The 17,758-nt window shown below is 39.8% G+C and overlaps 1 protein-coding gene across 1 annotated transcript in view; it reads left to right on the top strand.

The window, feature by feature from the left end:
• The window catches only part of myh9a (myosin, heavy chain 9a, non-muscle), a 52,830-nt gene that overhangs the window by 25,079 nt on the left and 9,993 nt on the right, over positions 1-17,758 (top strand). The window contains exons 17-32 of the mRNA XM_036570621.1: positions 576-697; positions 884-953; positions 2,018-2,178; positions 2,960-3,068; positions 4,452-4,583; positions 5,200-5,406; positions 6,611-6,748; positions 7,612-7,735; positions 8,238-8,409; positions 9,930-10,142; positions 11,090-11,234; positions 12,166-12,372; positions 13,299-13,403; positions 14,234-14,386; positions 15,016-15,264; positions 16,129-16,341. Coding sequence (XP_036426514.1) covers positions 576-697; positions 884-953; positions 2,018-2,178; positions 2,960-3,068; positions 4,452-4,583; positions 5,200-5,406; positions 6,611-6,748; positions 7,612-7,735; positions 8,238-8,409; positions 9,930-10,142; positions 11,090-11,234; positions 12,166-12,372; positions 13,299-13,403; positions 14,234-14,386; positions 15,016-15,264; positions 16,129-16,341 — 2,520 coding nt within the window. The remainder of the gene's footprint in view (positions 1-575; positions 698-883; positions 954-2,017; positions 2,179-2,959; positions 3,069-4,451; positions 4,584-5,199; positions 5,407-6,610; positions 6,749-7,611; positions 7,736-8,237; positions 8,410-9,929; positions 10,143-11,089; positions 11,235-12,165; positions 12,373-13,298; positions 13,404-14,233; positions 14,387-15,015; positions 15,265-16,128; positions 16,342-17,758) is intronic.

Genomic DNA, 17,758 nt, shown 5'->3' with positions numbered 1-17,758 from the left:
TAATATAAATGGATGGCTTTTTGTTGCTATTATATAATAATTTTATTGTATTTATCATAAAACATTTATTTATGCGTGTTTAAGAGGTTCTGGCTTTTTTTTAAATCAGCATAAAATATGTGGATGGAAAACCTTTTACAGCATTTTTTTTTTTTCCCAGCCAAATAATACAGTAACAGTTACACTGACATGACACTGAGTGATCAGCCAACAATCACCCACTTTTAACTTTTAACAAAACTGAAAAGTTCTCTCATGTGAATTATGAATTGCTAATCAATAAAACCTGTTACATTAATACTGCTCACAGCTCCAGTCTGGCACTAGTGTTAGTACCAGTAAAAGTGCTGAACTGGAGGGGCTCTGTATTCAAAGCTTTTTTACTTGCTGAAATACTACTGTGATTCAGATCAAAATTAAAGTTTCTGAAAATTTCAGCTGCACAAATCAGACTAGAACTGCCTGCCTATGTGTGTGTTCATCTCTCTCTCTCTCTCTCTCTCTCTCTCTCTCTCTCTCTCTCTCTCTCTCTCTCTCTCTCTCTCTTTTCCTTCCTTCCCCCTCCCCTCCGGCAGGCTGGTAAACTGGAGCCCCATCTGGTTCTGGACCAGCTGAAGTGTAACGGAGTTCTGGAGGGAATCCGGATCTGCAGGCAGGGCTTTCCCAACCGCATCGTCTTCCAGGAATTCAGACAGAGGTATGAACAACAGTCACAATCACGTGGGTTTGCGTGCTTTCATACATACGTACATTGATGTATTCATGCATTTATTTGTGTGTTTATTTTTGCACACTTTCATGTGTTTAAAATATTCATGCATGCATTCATTCATGCAGAAATTTCTGCATTAATATATTAATTCAAGCATCCATTCGTTCCCAGGTACGAGCTACTCACCCCTAATGCCATCCCTAAGGGTTTCATGGATGGAAAGCAGGCCTGTGTCCTGATGGTAAGAGCTGCTGCAGTAACAGTATGATTAAGGTCCAATCCCATTTCTTATTTTTACCCCTGCCACTTGTTTTCGAGTGTCACTTTGCCCCTTGGAACTGAGTTACAAGGGGTAGTTGTTGAAATCTTCCGTACGAAATGGGACCCTCAAATAAAAAAAAAAAGAGCATTACTTCATTAACTCTGTAGGCGACCCTGTCAGTCTGGAGTCATAGCAGAGGAGGGTAAAGTTCAACAACCTCGCTGCTGGGCTTTAGTTACATTTAGTTCATATGCCTTCAAGGGGGGGGGGTAATTATTTATTATCGCCCACCCCTAATTCTTCAGTGAAATCTTTCATTGTGTTTGTTTTTTTTTTTTTTCCCCCCCCGGAGCTGTGTGAACACACATCTGATCTTTTCAAATTAGATCTGAGCCACTTTCATATGTGGTTTTAGATCAGATACCTGTTAAATTTGTGGCCATGCATCCTCAATGAGAACGCTCAATAGCAAATTCATGTGTTGGTTATTTTCTCCCAGTTTTCTCTCCAATTTAGTCATATCCAAGTTCACTCACTGTTTTGGACTCCTCCAATCACACAATACCACCAGCACTAGGCGGGTGAAGGCAAACACAGGCTTTGTCCGAGACATGTGAAGCTCCACAACATTGCATGAATTCTCGAGTGCTCGGAGTGTGTCGGATATGCATTAGATTTCAGTACCATGTACGAAAGTGTACTAAATCTGAGCTGAAAATGTCAGATTCAGACACATCTGTCACATTAAAAGAAAAACTTTGACCACTTTTACCTGCTGTGTGAATGTAGCCTTGCTTATACGAAGGTGAACCAAGTCAGAAAGATAAGATCTAAGCAAAAAATCAGAATTTAGCAAGGAGGCTTGTAATGTGAACACAGCCAAAGTGGCTCAGGTCTGATTTGAAAAAAATCACACCACTCAGAAAACATCTGTCATTAGGGTAAAAGTCAGATTTGCCCCACTTCAGCCTGGTAGCGTGAAAATAAGTGTTTGAAGCTCATTTCGTAACACTTATGTTAATCACCTTCTTTTCTGTGATCAGATCAAAGCCCTGGAGCTGGACTCTAACTTGTTCCGGATCGGACAGAGTAAGGTATTCTTCCGGGCCGGAGTCTTGGCTCACCTGGAAGAGGAGCGAGACATGAAGATCACCGACGTCATCATCAAATTCCAGGCCTGGTGTCGGGGACACGTCGCACGGAAGTAAGACAGTGTTTCTGCATGCTTCTGTTAGAAGTTGTGTGCAAAAATTTGAACACCCCTGGTCAAACCACACGTGAAAATAAGTTAACACATCGTCCACAGAGAACACACTTGAATATGACACATTTTCATGCGCAATTTATTTATTTGCTTTTAACATTTTTCTTTTTTGTTAACAGTTTAACATTTTTAACGAATGATATTAAAGTGTGGACAGGACATATTTTATAGTTAATATTTTACCCCTAATATATTAAATTCAGCAAGTAAACAGTACTTGTGCATTAAAATGTGCAGTATGTTTTCTGTAGTTAGAAAAGCTTAGAAAATCAATAAAAACCATGTACAAACTTTTACACACCACTATAAATTTACAAATGACACAGTTTGCAGTGGATGTTACAGTATTTACAGATGTGTTTTAAATACTGAAGTTGTGTACAGTCATAAAGAACATGTACATGCAGTGGAAATTGTGTTAATGTTTATGAGCAGTTTGTATGTATTTGTTAAGGGTCAGTAATGCACGTCAGATTGTATTAAACCTGCTGTGTGTTTGTTTAGAATCTTACAGTCTGCAAAGTTCTTGTCTCCTGATTTGCTGCCTAAAATTGAGCTCCTTGTTTGTTGTCCAGCAGTGAACATTTTCTAAAAATCAGAAATCAGTTTTCTAAAAATCCCTGACAGTTTTGAATGTAATCCGGACAGAGAAGTGTTTATAAAGTTAAGTGTGTGGTTAAGTGTGATTTCAAGCTCAGCCGTGTGTGTTTTGTGTGTGTAGGGCCTTCGCTAAGCGGCAGCAGCAGCTGACAGCGATGAGGGTGATCCAGAGGAACTGTGCTGCGTACCTCAAACTCAGGAACTGGCAGTGGTGGAGACTCTTCACTAAGGTTTCATTTCCCTTCATAAAAGTCCTCTTTGATTTCCCAAACCCGAACAGCGCACTCACAGCAATGACCTCATATGTCCAAAGTGATAACTTTACAGGAGAAGGAAAAAACATACTTTGCTTTTAATGTAAGCCAGTAGAACCAGACTTTTTTTTCAAGGAATTTTGGGCCTTTTCTCTTGGTCCTTTCATTATGAAATTTGCATACAATGTACAGGGCAACAGGCATTTTCAGTTTAGGTAAAAAACTGAAAAATGCCAAAAATCGGGTATAAAAATTCTAGTAAAAAAAAAAATGCCATTCACATGGAAGAGGAAATGCTAATTAGTGCGAAGGTATTTCAGCTTTTCAGAATATGCATTCATGAGATCCCAAGTTCTATTCATATTTAATAATGTTAGCTTATTTTGTTGTTCAGCTAATCATTGCAGCTTGCTAACTGAGCCAACATTCATACTATACAGTGTGTAAATCGTGTATTGTTGCAAGAAGACGTAGAACACCTCAGCACTTGTGGAAGATTTTTGGGAATTTATTGACATTACGTCCACTGACACAGATATTAAATCAGGGGCTCTGGCTCAGGCTCAGAATTAGATTTTTAGGTAAAAATAAAATAATCCTTCTTTGCAGTAAAATAAAGCTCTGCTAATCGTTCTAGTACAGTTTTAACAGTAAATGTTAAAAAGGTCTTAAACGCTGGAGTTAATGTATAACTGCTAATTCACCCTTTAACCCTGAAGATCAGCACACAGACTGCTGGTCACCATAGAAACGCAGACAACACTGTCGCCTAGCTAGTAGCTAACGAAAAAGAAAAGAGAAAGATTTAAGACGAACATTGATCATTTGGAGATGAATGGACTTACGTTTATAATCAGTCCAGCTGGTTTCCTGATACATTTAATCTGCAACAAGAAACTGACAAACACTAAAGTTGCGAGGCCAAAGTCAGTTTGTCATTCGAATTTTCACATGAGGCTGGTGAATGAGAAGCTGACTTCAGCCTAGTAAAAAAAAAATAACACTGAGAAACATTTTACAAGAAACTGTTCTACTTTTGATAAAGTTCCTGCCAGAGATGTGAAAAAAGTGCCTATAGCTAAGCTAAAGCTCAAAGCAGAGCAAAACAAGTCTGCATCTATTTTATATTTTTAGTCCACACTAGTACATTAGCGTATACTGAGACATATTTACAGTCAAGATGATAAAAAGGACACAATGTTGTAGCTCTCAAGGTGGTTTGGTTTTTGCTGAGAGGACAAAATGGCTCTTAACATTTGGGTTGCCAACCCCTGTACTAGACGGTGGAGTGAAGCTGCTGGTACTCTGCACTAAGACCGCTTTGTGTTCACCAAGCACGCTGTGTGTGTGTGTCCTCAGGTGAAGCCTCTGCTGCAGGTGACCCGACAGGAGGAGGAAATGCAAGCTAAAGATGAGGAGCTGGAAAAGGTGAAGGACAAACAGCAGCAGGCTGAGCAGCAGCTCAAGGAGTACGTGGACAAACACCAACAGGTACACACTCACCTGGAGCTCATGCCACACTGACTGAAATATGCATAAAATGTTTGCGCAGGTCACAGGTGCCCAAACCTTTTGTCTTTGGGCTATGCAGTTTAATTTTTGTGGTGGACTGTGAGCCAAAAAGACAAAACAAATATTCAATTAAAGAAGGTAGGCCTCAAATTGAATAAAAAAAACAACTTTTCAATAGATTTTGTTGTTAGAATATCAAAAATAAAATTTTAAAAGGGAAATAAATATCAACTGGCATGCCAAACCAGATGCACCACACCTTGGGCCACCCTGGTACAGGTAATGTGGTGAAAAATCTTACTTACAATGTTTTGTCCTTAAACTGAAGGGGATTTGTATCAGATGTATGTCAAATTGACCTGGAGATCCATAAAAATGGACAAAACTTAATTTCATTTTTCCAGGTGGATTTTTTTGCTATGCTAATGTACTTTAGTCCACATTTATAGTTAACAGTAAGTCATACAGAGTCAGAAACCACATAATCAAGACTATTACAGATACTGATCTCCAAACAGCTTTATGTTGGAACCATTACATTTCATTCTCACCTGAAAACACCTGAATGTTCTCTACTCATCCTGTGTTTTCCCAGCTGAGTGCAGAGAAGCAGGCCCTGCAGGACCAGCTGCAGGCGGAGATGGAGCTGTGCGCAGAGGCTGAGGAAATGAGGGCCCGCCTGGTCGCCCGACAGCAGGAGCTGGAGGACATCCTGCATGACCTGGAAGCCCGTGTGGAGGAGGAGGAGGAGCGGGTCACGCATCTGCAGGCTGAGAAGAAGAAGATGCAGCAGAATATCACGGTGAGATTGAGGAGATGAACGCTGGGTACCAGGGCTGGGCAACATGGCCGAAAAACTTAGCACAGTATATTTTTCCACATTGGTTCACATAAGTAACATTAACTGTAGATAATTGTTTGTAACTGTACCAGTTTAACTCCTTATAGTAGTTTGAACCCTGAAGGAAACAAAGCTTATACCAGTGTAATAACATTTTTTTCATTTTTTTTTCATTGCAGAGTATAAAATAAGTAATTATAAGTGCACCTTTTCAAGTACTTTGCACTGTTATCAGGATTTCACATTCAAGGTTTAACATGCAACACTGGTCTTAAAAATCCACAAACATAAGAATAAAAAGAGGCTGCAGCAGATGTGTAGCCTTCCCTCCACGTCTCCTTCTGTTCCGAGACATTTTACTGAAAATCACTGAAATTTTTACCTTTTATAATTTTAATAATAAAAATAACGCTAAATGAAAATGGTAAACGATAGATAGCTAGCGTTAACTCTGCTTTCTAAAAATAGCTACTACTAGCTAACTCTGATAACTGGGAATAATTATTGATAGATAATACTGCTAACTGAATATGGTATTAAGTATAGTTAATGATGGATAGCTAAAGCTGCTAACTGAAAATAGTTAGCGACAGATAGCAAACGCTGTTAACTGAAATTAGTTAGCGACAGATAGCTAACGCTGCTACCTGAAAATAGTTAACGTCTGAAAATGGCTACCGCTAGCTAACTCTGTAAAGAAATATTGTAAATGCAGGCCAAGCAGAAGAACCTGAGTTCAAGTCCTCTTTGAAATCACAGCGAGACTGAAGCCGTTTTCTCCTGTTTCTGAAATTTGGCTCCTGAGAAATAAAACTCCAGAGATTTTTACTTTGGTCAACATACTGTCACACATTTGGATCAACTTCTTTAGAGTCTGAGCTGAATAATATGCCCATAAAAAAAGTGTGCAATTTAATCGTTTTCTTATACAGCGCTGTTCTAGATCACAGAACTCCGTCTCAGTGTAGAAAGAGAACTCAGGCTTTCTCAGAACATCTTACAGAAAAATGCTGATGTTGATCACTGTTCTTGTGAGGAGAGAATTCAGAAATCACTGTTGCTTCATTAATACAATATTAGATCTGGCATTTTGTCTGAAACTCTGCTTAACCCCCAGTGGGCCGCCTGGAAAACTTCTCATAACCTCTCTGTGTCTTCTCCTCAGGATCTGGAGCAGCAGCTGGATGAGGAGGAGGCAGCGCGTCAGAAGCTGCAGCTGGAGAAGGTCACACTGGACGCTAAGCTGAAGAAGCTGGAGGAGGACGTCATGGTGCTGGATGACCAGAACGCTAAACTCAACAAGGTTAGGGTCCATTCAGTTACTTTTTATGAGCACAACAGCACCAATGACCATAAAACCTCCAGAGCGTCCCACTGCAGTGCTCTGAATCACCCAGAGACAGATAGGAGATTTATAAAACTGCTTAAATGTTCTTTCGCATTCTACTCTGTGGATTTGGATGGCTTCCTGCACCAGAAACTGAAGCTGCATAGATGGCAAATGCACCTTAATGGTTTATTGGTAAAGGCACATTTAAAGTGCACTGCGACAGACAAGGTTCGGTGGGCAAAGAAGAATTACACTGTCGTGGGTGCGTTTACTGCTTGAACAAAATTTTAAAGTAATCGCAGTCGCAGAATAAGGTCTGAAAACGAAAACAAATAGTCTTCTTAACGCATATTGATCCTAGTTCTGAATAGACACAAATTATGTCTCTTGTCGTATTTTGTCGAATGACAATGTCGCTTGAACTATAAATTGGCCTTACGTCACTAGTTTTTCTAGTGTTGTAACGTTAATAACAGTAACATTAAAAGTTGAGCCACTCCAATAAAACAAATATCTTTAACCATTTCATTTTTTGGATTATCAGTTATTTTGTGTTTTTAAATTTGGCTTTTACATTAAAAAGCCAATCTATGCTTTATTCACATTTCAGTGACCCTTTTTGTTTTAAATACAGGTAACCAAAAAATGCCATACCGTGCTTATATGAACTTCACAAGAAAATCTCACACATACTGTTTTTATTGCATCGATTCCGTTGTTGTGGTTGTTTGGCATCTTTGAAAAATGGATGTGCAGCTCAAGGTTGTTCAAAGTTTGTAAATAAAATATGCGTGAATGATAGCAAATGCTAACAGTTTCTAAATTTGTACGTGCAGGACAAGAAGCAGATGGAGGAGAGGATTGCGGAGTTCAGCTCTAACCTCACCGAGGAGGAGGAGAAATCCAAGAGTTTACAGAAACTGAAGAACAAACACGAGGCCATGATCACTGACCTGGAGGGTGAGTGGAGACAGTTTGTATTGGCTGTCTTTTCCAGAGGCCCACAAATACACACAAGTGGGCATCCTAGTGCCTATGACACATGTTCATCAGAATCTGTTCCAACGAAATATTTGTGATGAAAGTTACATTTTCTTAAAAATGAACAAATATTTCTTTAAGATTTTGGGATTAGAAAACAGTTGCTGTGTTAGCCTAACTAGAAATATCACCCTTATATAGTATGTATAATTGTAATTTCATTCAGAACTGACTATACTTTTGCACCTAAATGGTATAACTGGCCAGTTAGTGGGTGTTTCTAATAAGATAATCATTTATTAGTCCCACAATGGGGAAATTCTCTAGTGGCCCATGACTAAGAGCACAAAGTAGGTGTTTCTAATGAAGTGGCCAGTGAGTGAAAGCACAAGGGGTGTTTCTAATAAAATAGCCAGTTGGTGAAAGCCCAAGGTAGGTGTTGCTAAACAAGTGAATGCCTGGTGTATCTCTCATCTCCCAGATCGTTTGCGACGTGAGGAGAAGTCCAGGCAGGAACTAGAGAAGAACCGGAGAAAGTTGGAGAGTGACTCCACAGAGCTCCATGATCAGATCGCTGAGCTACAGGCCCAAGTCGCTGAGCTCCGCGCCCAACTGGCCAAGAAAGAGGAGGAGCTACAGGCTGCACTGGCCAGGTGGAGTGACCAATAATTCAAATGGAGAAAATGTCACCTGTTCAGGACCGTAGAGCTCTGCACTCTGCAGCTCTTTTTTAAATCCTACCCCTGCAGAAAATCGGAATCACCGAGGTTGTCAGTTCTGTTAAGGCAAACTGACGTCCAGTGTCTGATACAGTCCATTTACGAACACATTATTCTCTACTGAAATAACACAACAGTCACGGTCATCAGGTTCAGAGTGAGTAACTTCACCAAATGCCATTTATACCCAGTAAACACAGAGCAGGAATTAAACCATAGAGCAGTTATTTTTGGTGTTTTATTTTTGGTGTCTGGGCAGCTGTGGCTGTCAGACCATCTCTGTGAGCTACGAGAATCTGCGTGTTGTTCACGTGATCGGCTGCTTCACAGCTCTTTAGAATGACTTTTCATTTTTACTGTTTTTGTAATTTTTTTTATTGTTTTTATATATATGATTTAGTGATCGTTCTACTTTATGTAGACTGTTCAATAATATTCAGGATTTCTCTTCAGCAAGCTTCATCTTGCTCTTGCACACAACGCTGAAAATTAGTCCCGCACCGCAGGAAATTGGGGGGTATGGCCGTTTCAGATCGCTCAGTGATGGACAGTAGCATAGCTATGGCAACGTAAACAGCCTCATGATAGCAACCTTTTTTTCCCTCTTTTTGAAGCTTTTGTTTTCTGGCAGAAAAAGGTTTGAAAACGAAAACAAATCGTCTTATGAACGCATATTGATCCTAGTTCTGAATAGCTGGCAACCCATTCTGTTTCTGAAAGCAGTGGAGCAGCGAGACAGTAAATACAGCCGCACACTCTGACCACAGCAACAATTCAGAACGTAGAACTTTGAGCTTCTGTCCAGTCAGAGTGAGCAACAACCTTTGAACCATTTCAGATTTTTTTGATATGCGTTAGAAGATCTGCAACGCTAATTGTCTCTCTTACGTCATATTTTGAGATCAGATTACCACGATAAAGTAATAATGGAAGCTTCCAATTAGCTTGTGTTAACTGCACATTTAGTCTGTGTTAGCTGCATAACACAGTTGTCTCAAACAGTTCTAAGTAAAATTATACTAAGATCACTGATTAATATTAAGATTTCAGTAAATGCTAGCTAATATTGACTAGTGGTATGCTAGTGTTGGCTGTTAGCACATTAGTTAGCTACCTAGCAAGTTAACCACTAACATGACAGTAAAACCATTTCGTGCTTAAATGGTATCTGCATGGTAAAATGGTTCATCAGATTGAAGAAGGTGTTTTATATAGAACCCTTCTAGAACCATCTATAAGCGTGTAGTTAGTTGTTGCATGTAAATGACGTTCAGAAGAGAAAGTCAGCACAGAAAGAAGCTGGTGGTCAGTGTTTGCAGAGCTTTTCTTGTTTGTTTCCTCTCTTTTCATATTACATTGTTTAACAGAACACACTAATCAGCATTATTTTATGTTGTGAAAGTGCCTGATGTGGCCAAATTGCTAATTTTCATCTCCTCTGTCGCCCCCTGCAGGGTGGAGCAGGAGAGTGCACTGAAAAACGCAGCTCAGAAGAGCGTCCGCGAGCTAGAGGCGCAGGTAGCTGAGCTGCAGGAGGACCTGGAGATCGAGAAAGCCGCTCGAGCTAAAGCTGATAAACAAAAACGAGACCTTAGCGAGGAGCTGGAGGCCCTGAAGACCGAGCTGGAGGACACACTGGACTCAACCGCCACTCAGCAAGAGCTCAGGTACGCCACCATGATGAGGATGTGTGCTACTACAGCTGAAGGACTAAAGAGCAGCCATGATTAATATTTGAAGGAGCTCTATAAATAAAAATTATTCATTTTTTTAATAAAATCGTTAACAGAGGAGATATTGCACTACTGTAATCAGTCGTCTAGTAAAAAAAAGGCTCGGTTGGGTATTCAGCCTGAACACTGGCGGTGGGGTGGGGGGGTTGGTGAGGGAAAAGTTAGTTTATCAATTCTCATTCATGGAGACACAGCTGGCAGTGTGGCCAGGCCTTTTATTTTATTAAATATTGAAAACATGAATTTTAATGGTTTTACTCTTCAGTTTTTAGTTTTATTGAAACATTTGTCACTGCTTAACTTTTTTTTCTTTTTTAAGGTAGTCCACTTTATTTATTTATTTATTTATTTATTTATTTATTTATTCATTCATTCATTCATTCATTTTATATTATATTTATATTATAAAATCTCCAGCCCAATGTTTGCTTAAAACCTGCTCACCAAAAGCTGAAACTTTAAGTTTTTATGATTTTCTCTAATTACTGCATTTTCTAACTGGCCCACTTAGGTGAGAAAACTGTGCACCTGCCAACCCTGACAGTGGCACGTATATTCTACTGCATAACCAGTGTATAGCGAAAACGTCCAATTCCCCAAAATCACCTCTTCTGTAGGTGCTGATTATAATACGCTCGCTTTATATGAAGAACTCTCATAGTGTGTGCATCTCACATCATTTTTGTATTTTAATCCACAAATTGACCTTTTATTGTAATTAAGTTTTAAAGTATGTTTTTAATAGCATCACTGACATCACATCCCATCTGCTTTGAGCGGTTTTCAGTTTTAACTTGAGTGGTAATAGCGTTCAGTTTTCAGGGCAGATTTGGAACAGAAAGTGAATGGCAGCTGCTAAAGGTGTCATTCTCTTTGTGCAGAGCGAAGAGGGAGACTGAGGTGGCTCATCTGAGGAAGACTCTGGAGGAGGAAGCTCAGACTCACGAGCAGCTCCTGGCTGAAGTGAGGCAGAAACACACGCAGGCCTTCGAGGAGCTCAACGAGCAGCTGGAACAGGCCAAGAGGGTAAAGCATAGCATACAAGCTCTTTATTCAGCGCCACTATTTACAAAAATGTAATAAGAGCTCAATTTAGCCAGATTTGTAGTCCACAGGTGTGCTAACACTACAGCACCCTCTAGTGGTGAGGATGGAGTTTTGATGACGTTTTATTTCTGCAATGATTTCTAAATTTCTATTCAAAATTGAGATTTAATAATAATAATAAGAGCACACCATTATGCCACAAAGTGTTAACATATAATACCCTTTTTAGTTAGCTAGAATAAATGACATGAGTGAGAAGAACCTTTCAAAGGTATAAAGAATCTCCACAAAAGTGTCTTGACCAGTTTAGTTTCTTCCTAGAACCTTTCATTATGTGGAGGCTTTTTTTGAACTTGGGAAAGGGTTCTTTATTAAACAAACACTCATCGAAAGGTTCTTTGGGGAACCAAAAAATTGTTCTCCTACACTCTTGAAGATGTTTCTTAGTAAAGAAAACGGTTCTATTCAGAACCATGAACACTTAAAGAACCTTTTGCACGATTAAATGTTTTTGGCATCATGAAGGTGTTCTTCAGAATGTGTTGTAGATGGTTCTACATAGAACACTTTTCAAAGAGATTCTATATAGCACCCAGAAGGGTTCTTCTATTGTTATGCTGTCAAGCTTGTAACAATAGAAGAACCATTTTGGGTGTTACATAGAACCTTTTTCGAAAAGGTTCTATATAGAAGCATCTACAGCACATTCTCCATCAATCTGGAGAACACTTTCATGATGCAAAGAACCATTTATTCATGCATTTATTCATGAGATGTAGTTGGGCTTGAAGGACATTCACTGTCACTTCTGTATGTGGACTATAGGTCAGTGAGTTTCCTGTCATCCTTCCTGCACTGTTGGGTTGTTTGGGTTGTAACATTGCTGCCCGTCCGTCTGTCTGTCCTGCAGAACAAGGCGTCGGTGGAGAAGGCTAAGCAGGCTCTGGAGAGCGAGCGCAGCGAGCTACAGATCGAGCTGCAGTCGCTCACTCAGAGTAAGAATGACTCGGAGCACCGCAGGAAGAAGGCGGAGGCTCAGCTCCAGGAGCTGCAGCTGAAACATGCCGAGAGCGAGCGCCAGAAGAAGGAGCTCAGCGATAAAGTTGCCAAGATGCAGGTACGAGGGTTAACCAGCACACTTCACTGTTCCTGGATCAGTAGAACCCCAACATGGCCTCTCTGAGAACCCCAAACCAGCTGTGATCCGAATAATTCTACATCCTAATAACTTCCAGCCAAAGTGCAGAGAATAATTAACATACAGTGAAAGTTATTGATAACCAGTTCTTCTTTGTTGTGGAAACTGGATTTTATGGCACATCCTGTTATACTTTTAGCACATTGTATTTTAATGTTAAGTGTTTATTGGTCAGCTCAGATTTGTCCCATTGAAAGCAGATTTGAAAGCAACTTATTTCAAAAGCATAACAAAATGAAATTTAAAAATGAACAATAGTGATAAAAGAAATAATGATAAAGCGTTTTTTCTAAACTCTTGTGCTCTATTTGGGGTGCTAGACAAATTAAAAACAACCACAGATTCTACTTATATTCAAAATAATCCATAAATTTGTTTCAAATCAAAGAAATTTAAGGATGGGTTTGATTTTTACGTTGTGGGTGTGAGTGTGGGTGTGCTGAGGCCGCAACTTGCCGATACCGTTTTTTTCCTCTCTCTTAAACAACTAAACTGTTAATACTTGTCTGGAGGTACTTTGCTTAAACTAGCCTCTACATAACATCGTGCTTAAACTGTGCAACAAATATTTTACTCCCCTAAAGAAAGAAATCCAGCCCACAACATGACTGTTACTGTACTGCTGGGGCGATGCTAATGGATATCGCAAATGATTGACAAGTAACTCAATGATGCTTAAACTACTCACTCAGGCCTGCTGTCAACACATTAGGGTTAAATTACATTGTTCTCTTGAATTGAGTCATTGGTAGTTGGGGGAGAAAAAAAAAGCTTTTTAAAGCTTAAAGCTTTTCAGTCTTTCAGCCTGTTCTTATGTTTTTGTTTGTTTCTCTCTGCGTGTTCAGTCTGAGATGGATAGTTTGAGCAGCACTCTCTCTGAGGTGGAGAGTAAATCCATCAAAGCAGCAAAAGACTACTCCTCCGTCGAGTCTCAACTGCAGGACACACAGGTAATTCACCTACACCTATAGTAGTAGTAGTAGTAGTAGTAGTAGTAGATATATTATTATTATTATTAATAATAATAATGTTAATAATTAGAGATGGCACTGATCAGAGCTGTATGTGTGACAGATGTGTATAAAAAAATTATGCTAAGCAGCTGTTTCTGTAAAGAGAATTACTCCCATCTAGTTGGGATGAGACAAACTGCAGAACTACTTACAAATTTGACCCCCCCCCCCACCAACAGTTTGTTAATCACTGAATCCAGTAAAAGTACAGAACTCAAGTTGACAACGAACACACTTAAAGATGGCTCAAGGGTTCTTTAATAAAGGCAATGGTACCATTTAGAATCATGAGATCTGTATGAAACATTTAATGCTTAAATGGTTCTTTGTACATAGAGCTATTTCCAAAAAGGATCTGAATAAAACTATATACAACACATTCTCCATCAATCTGAAGAACCATTTCACCATGCAAAGAACCATGTAATCATGCAATTCTTTGCTTATTTATGGCTCTATGTAGGACCACTAGGCCTTGTTCACCAACCATTCTTAAGAAGAAATTTCTTCTTAAAACCCACTTATGCAGTTTTCATGATGATTCTGACATTAACCAATATTTTCTGAACAGAACTTACACGCACTCTAGTACAAAGGTGCATACAGTTCTGTAATAATTATCTGTAATTATCTGTAAATAATTTAAAAAAAAGGTTTAAAACTGTCCTAAAAAATAAATAAATAACCATGGCTAATATAGTAAAAATGGCCGGTGTGATCAGTGCTTTCTCTCTCTCTTAGATTAACGGTGTGTGTGTGTTGTTCAGGGTTCACTGCAGGAGGAAACTCGTCAGAAACTGGCTCTGAACACGCGTCTGCGGCAGCTGGAGGAGGAGCAGAACCGCCTGAAGGAGCAGCTGGAGGAGGAGGAAGAGAGCAAGAAGAGCATTGAGAAACAGCTCAGCTCCACTCAGGCGCAGGTCAGACCCACACCAGCAGAGGGCGCACTTTAAACCTGAGTATCAATCACAATTCTCTGTAGTTAGTGTACTAAGTTACATACTAATTGAAGTATATAAACAGATTTTCAACCTGTTGAATGTTGAACTGTAGGACTCTCTTATACGTTAAACCAGAATTTTCACTTAAACAGAAAATATTTAATTTGCATTTCCCAGCATTTGCAACAAAGCATAATGTCATGGAATATTTTTCTATTTTTATTTATCTGTTATTTGAATGTTCGGAATAGTTTTTTGAAACAGAATTTTACAGTAGCTTTTTGAGGTTAGTTTTATAGCTTTTTCCTTGTACTTTTGTTTGGAATAAGTTTTTTGTGAGTAGCTTTTAGATCAGCTTTTTTGTGTATCGTGGCTTTTACAACAGTCTCTTTTGTTTGGAGTATTTTTTTAGTACTAGTAGAGTAGTGTAGAATAGCTTTCTTTGAGTATGAGTATAGTTTTTTTACGTTTACAATTTTTGTAATTAGCTTTTTGTTTAACGTTTTTAGTTTAGAGTAGCTTTTTTTGGTTTAGAACAGTTTTTGTTTGTAATGGTTGCTGTTTGTTTATTTGGTTTTCATCTCTGATCCCTCTGATCTCCTCCTCAGTTGGCGGAGCTGAAGAAGAAGATAGAGGCCGAGGCTCAGTCTCTGGAGAGTTCTGAGGAGGGAAAGAAGAAGCTGCAGCGCGAACTGGAAGCCCTGAACCAGCGGCTGGAGGAGAAGACCTCTGCTTATGATAAGCTGGAGAAGACGAAGGTCCGCCTGCAGCGAGAGCTGGACGACGTGCTGGTGGGACAGGACCACCTGAGACAGACCACCCAGGAGCTTGAGAGGAAGCAGAAGAAATTTGACCAGGTATGAAAAACAAGGTTTTGGTGAAATTTCTGGTTAGGAGAACTGCCACTTTGTAATGTCTTCAAGGTTCGTCAGACAGTAGAAGGCGCTCCTGAGCAACTCCAAAATTAATGGGTTCCTATGGAGCTTATGTATAAATCGTAGTTTGTGCAAACATAATCATTGTTCTATTCATAAATGTGCTCGTTTACTTAACACAGAACAGCATACAGTATTTAAGCACTGCTGTTATATTTTTGATCACTTCTGAACTCCAGTTATAGAACTTTATAACAGTGTCTTAAGTACGTTCATGATGTGAGTGAACACGGTGAATTCAGTAGCAGTAATGTTAGCATCAGTGCCGGAGTGGGTAATCGGAAGAGTTGGGCGGTCCTGGTGGGCCGGTTACTGTGAGCTAATGAATAAACTCACGCCTGTTCAGGCGCCGACTCGGAACTGCTGCACTTTTTAAGGTGGAATGGAAATTCCAATAAGAAGATAACGTCACTGTTGAGATTATCAAATTCAGCGTGACTGTGTGGTTCTGCTTTTAATATGTGAATTATGTGAAGATGGACAGCAACGGCAAGAACTGCAGAAAACCAAGGTGTGAAAAAGCAAATGAAAGAGGATGAGGAGATACTTAATGCGGTGTATTACATTTTTTTTTTCTCCAAAATTAAAGGAAGTTCACGCACAAATGGCTAGAAACATTTACAGTTTTTAGCTGTTTAGTTCCTCTCACCCTCATTGATGACTCTCTCTAGCACCCTCTAGTGTTTTGCAGTCATGTTTTTGATATAATGGGAGAAATAGGATGCGAACATGTTTGTACAGTCAGTCCATGTGAAAGCAGTGCTGCTGTCCTGTAACTGTGTGTAGATGCTGGCAGAGGAGAAGAGCGTGTCAGCGCGTTACGCTGAGGAACGCGACCGAGCGGAGGCCGAAGCCCGGGAAAAAGAGACAAAGGCTCTGTCTCTGGCCCGTGACCTGGAGGCCATGACTGATCAGCGTAATGAACTGGACCGCGCCAATAAGCTACTCAAAACAGAGATGGAGGACCTAGTCTCATCTAAGGACGATGTCGGCAAGAGCGTACGTATAACTCTCCAAACTCTGAGTTACTGTTTCCTATTGTTGTACATGCTAAATGAAAATAAAGATTTCAGATGAAATTACGTTGTTAATGTAGGCAATGAAGTAAAGAAGTATTGGGAATACATATTCAGAATACACACATTAACTTGGACTGAATACAGATACTTACATTTAGTAAAGGCAGTATTTATAATACAGTAACTTTTTACATTTTTAGGAGAATACTTTTAAAATACTTACCCACTAAATAAAGACAAAGCCACAATCAATTAACTATTTTAAAATTGGTGCATGGCATTAGCAAACATGCTCACTACACAAATTCTAACGAGAATAACTGCTTCTTTAAACACCAAGGTCCCTGCTAAAGCCTGAGTAGACTGATCAGTCAATGTGATCAGTTATTAATCTGTGTCACTGAGCTCTGCTAAAGCCTGAGTAGACGGAGTAGACAGTGTGTTATTGTTGCTGAAATGAATAACAATTAACATTTAAGTTCTTTTGGGTGGCGTTATGGGGGCAGCAGTGAACTGAAGCAGGCGGTAAGATAATTAGAGTTTTTTAGCTGTTTGAGATTTTTAGAGCTTGATTTTAGTTAAATAAATTTTTCATGAAACATATTAACAGAACGGGGCAGCACGGTGGCGCAGTGGGTAGCGCTGTTGCCTCACAGCGAGAATGGCCTGGGTTCGATTCCCAGCCGGGCGACCAGGGTCGTTTCTGTGTGGAGTTTGCCTGTTCTCCCCGTGTCTGTGTGGGTTTCCTCCGGGTACTCCGGTTTCCTCCCACAGTCCAAAAACATGCAGTTAAGCGAATTGGACATGCTAAATTGCCCCTAGGTGTGAGTGTGTGTGTGATTGTGTATGTCTGTCTGCCCTGCGATGGACTGGCGACCTGTCCAGGGTGTATCCTGCCTTCCGCCCAATGACAGCTGGGATAGGCTCCAGCACCCCACCGCGACCCAGAAGGATAAGCGGTTTAGATGATGTATGTATATTAACAGAACAGTTACAGGAAGACAACTGGCAACCAGTAACAGCAAGAAACGGTGTGAAAAGTTTTTTACCATCTGCCTCGTCCATATGTATTCTATATAACTTTTTATGTATTCTAATGGAATGTTGATATTATTAATTGCATTGAGGACGGAGTACTTTCTGCTAGTATGGGTAACGATGTGTGATCATTTTACAGTTGTCTATACATGCCGATTGCAATAAACTATAATCTTTTGATGCTAAAGTGAATGATAGCAGAGTTCAACTGCTGTTTGTCCAAGTGTAATTTTGCTGTTTGTCAAGTTTAGTTATGTTCATGTCCTACACGCTAACTGTTACAGCGACAGTCTGCTGTGATTCCATGTTTGTGTCTATGTATATGTTAGTTCATTCCATTAAATTTACTGCCCCCCACC

This window comes from Colossoma macropomum, unplaced genomic scaffold (genome assembly GCF_904425465.1).
Source record: "Colossoma macropomum unplaced genomic scaffold, Colossoma_macropomum, whole genome shotgun sequence".
Classification (NCBI taxonomy): domain Eukaryota; kingdom Metazoa; phylum Chordata; class Actinopteri; order Characiformes; family Serrasalmidae; genus Colossoma; species Colossoma macropomum.
Note: the sequence above shows the minus strand (reverse complement) of the source record. Positions and strands in the feature narration are given on the sequence as shown.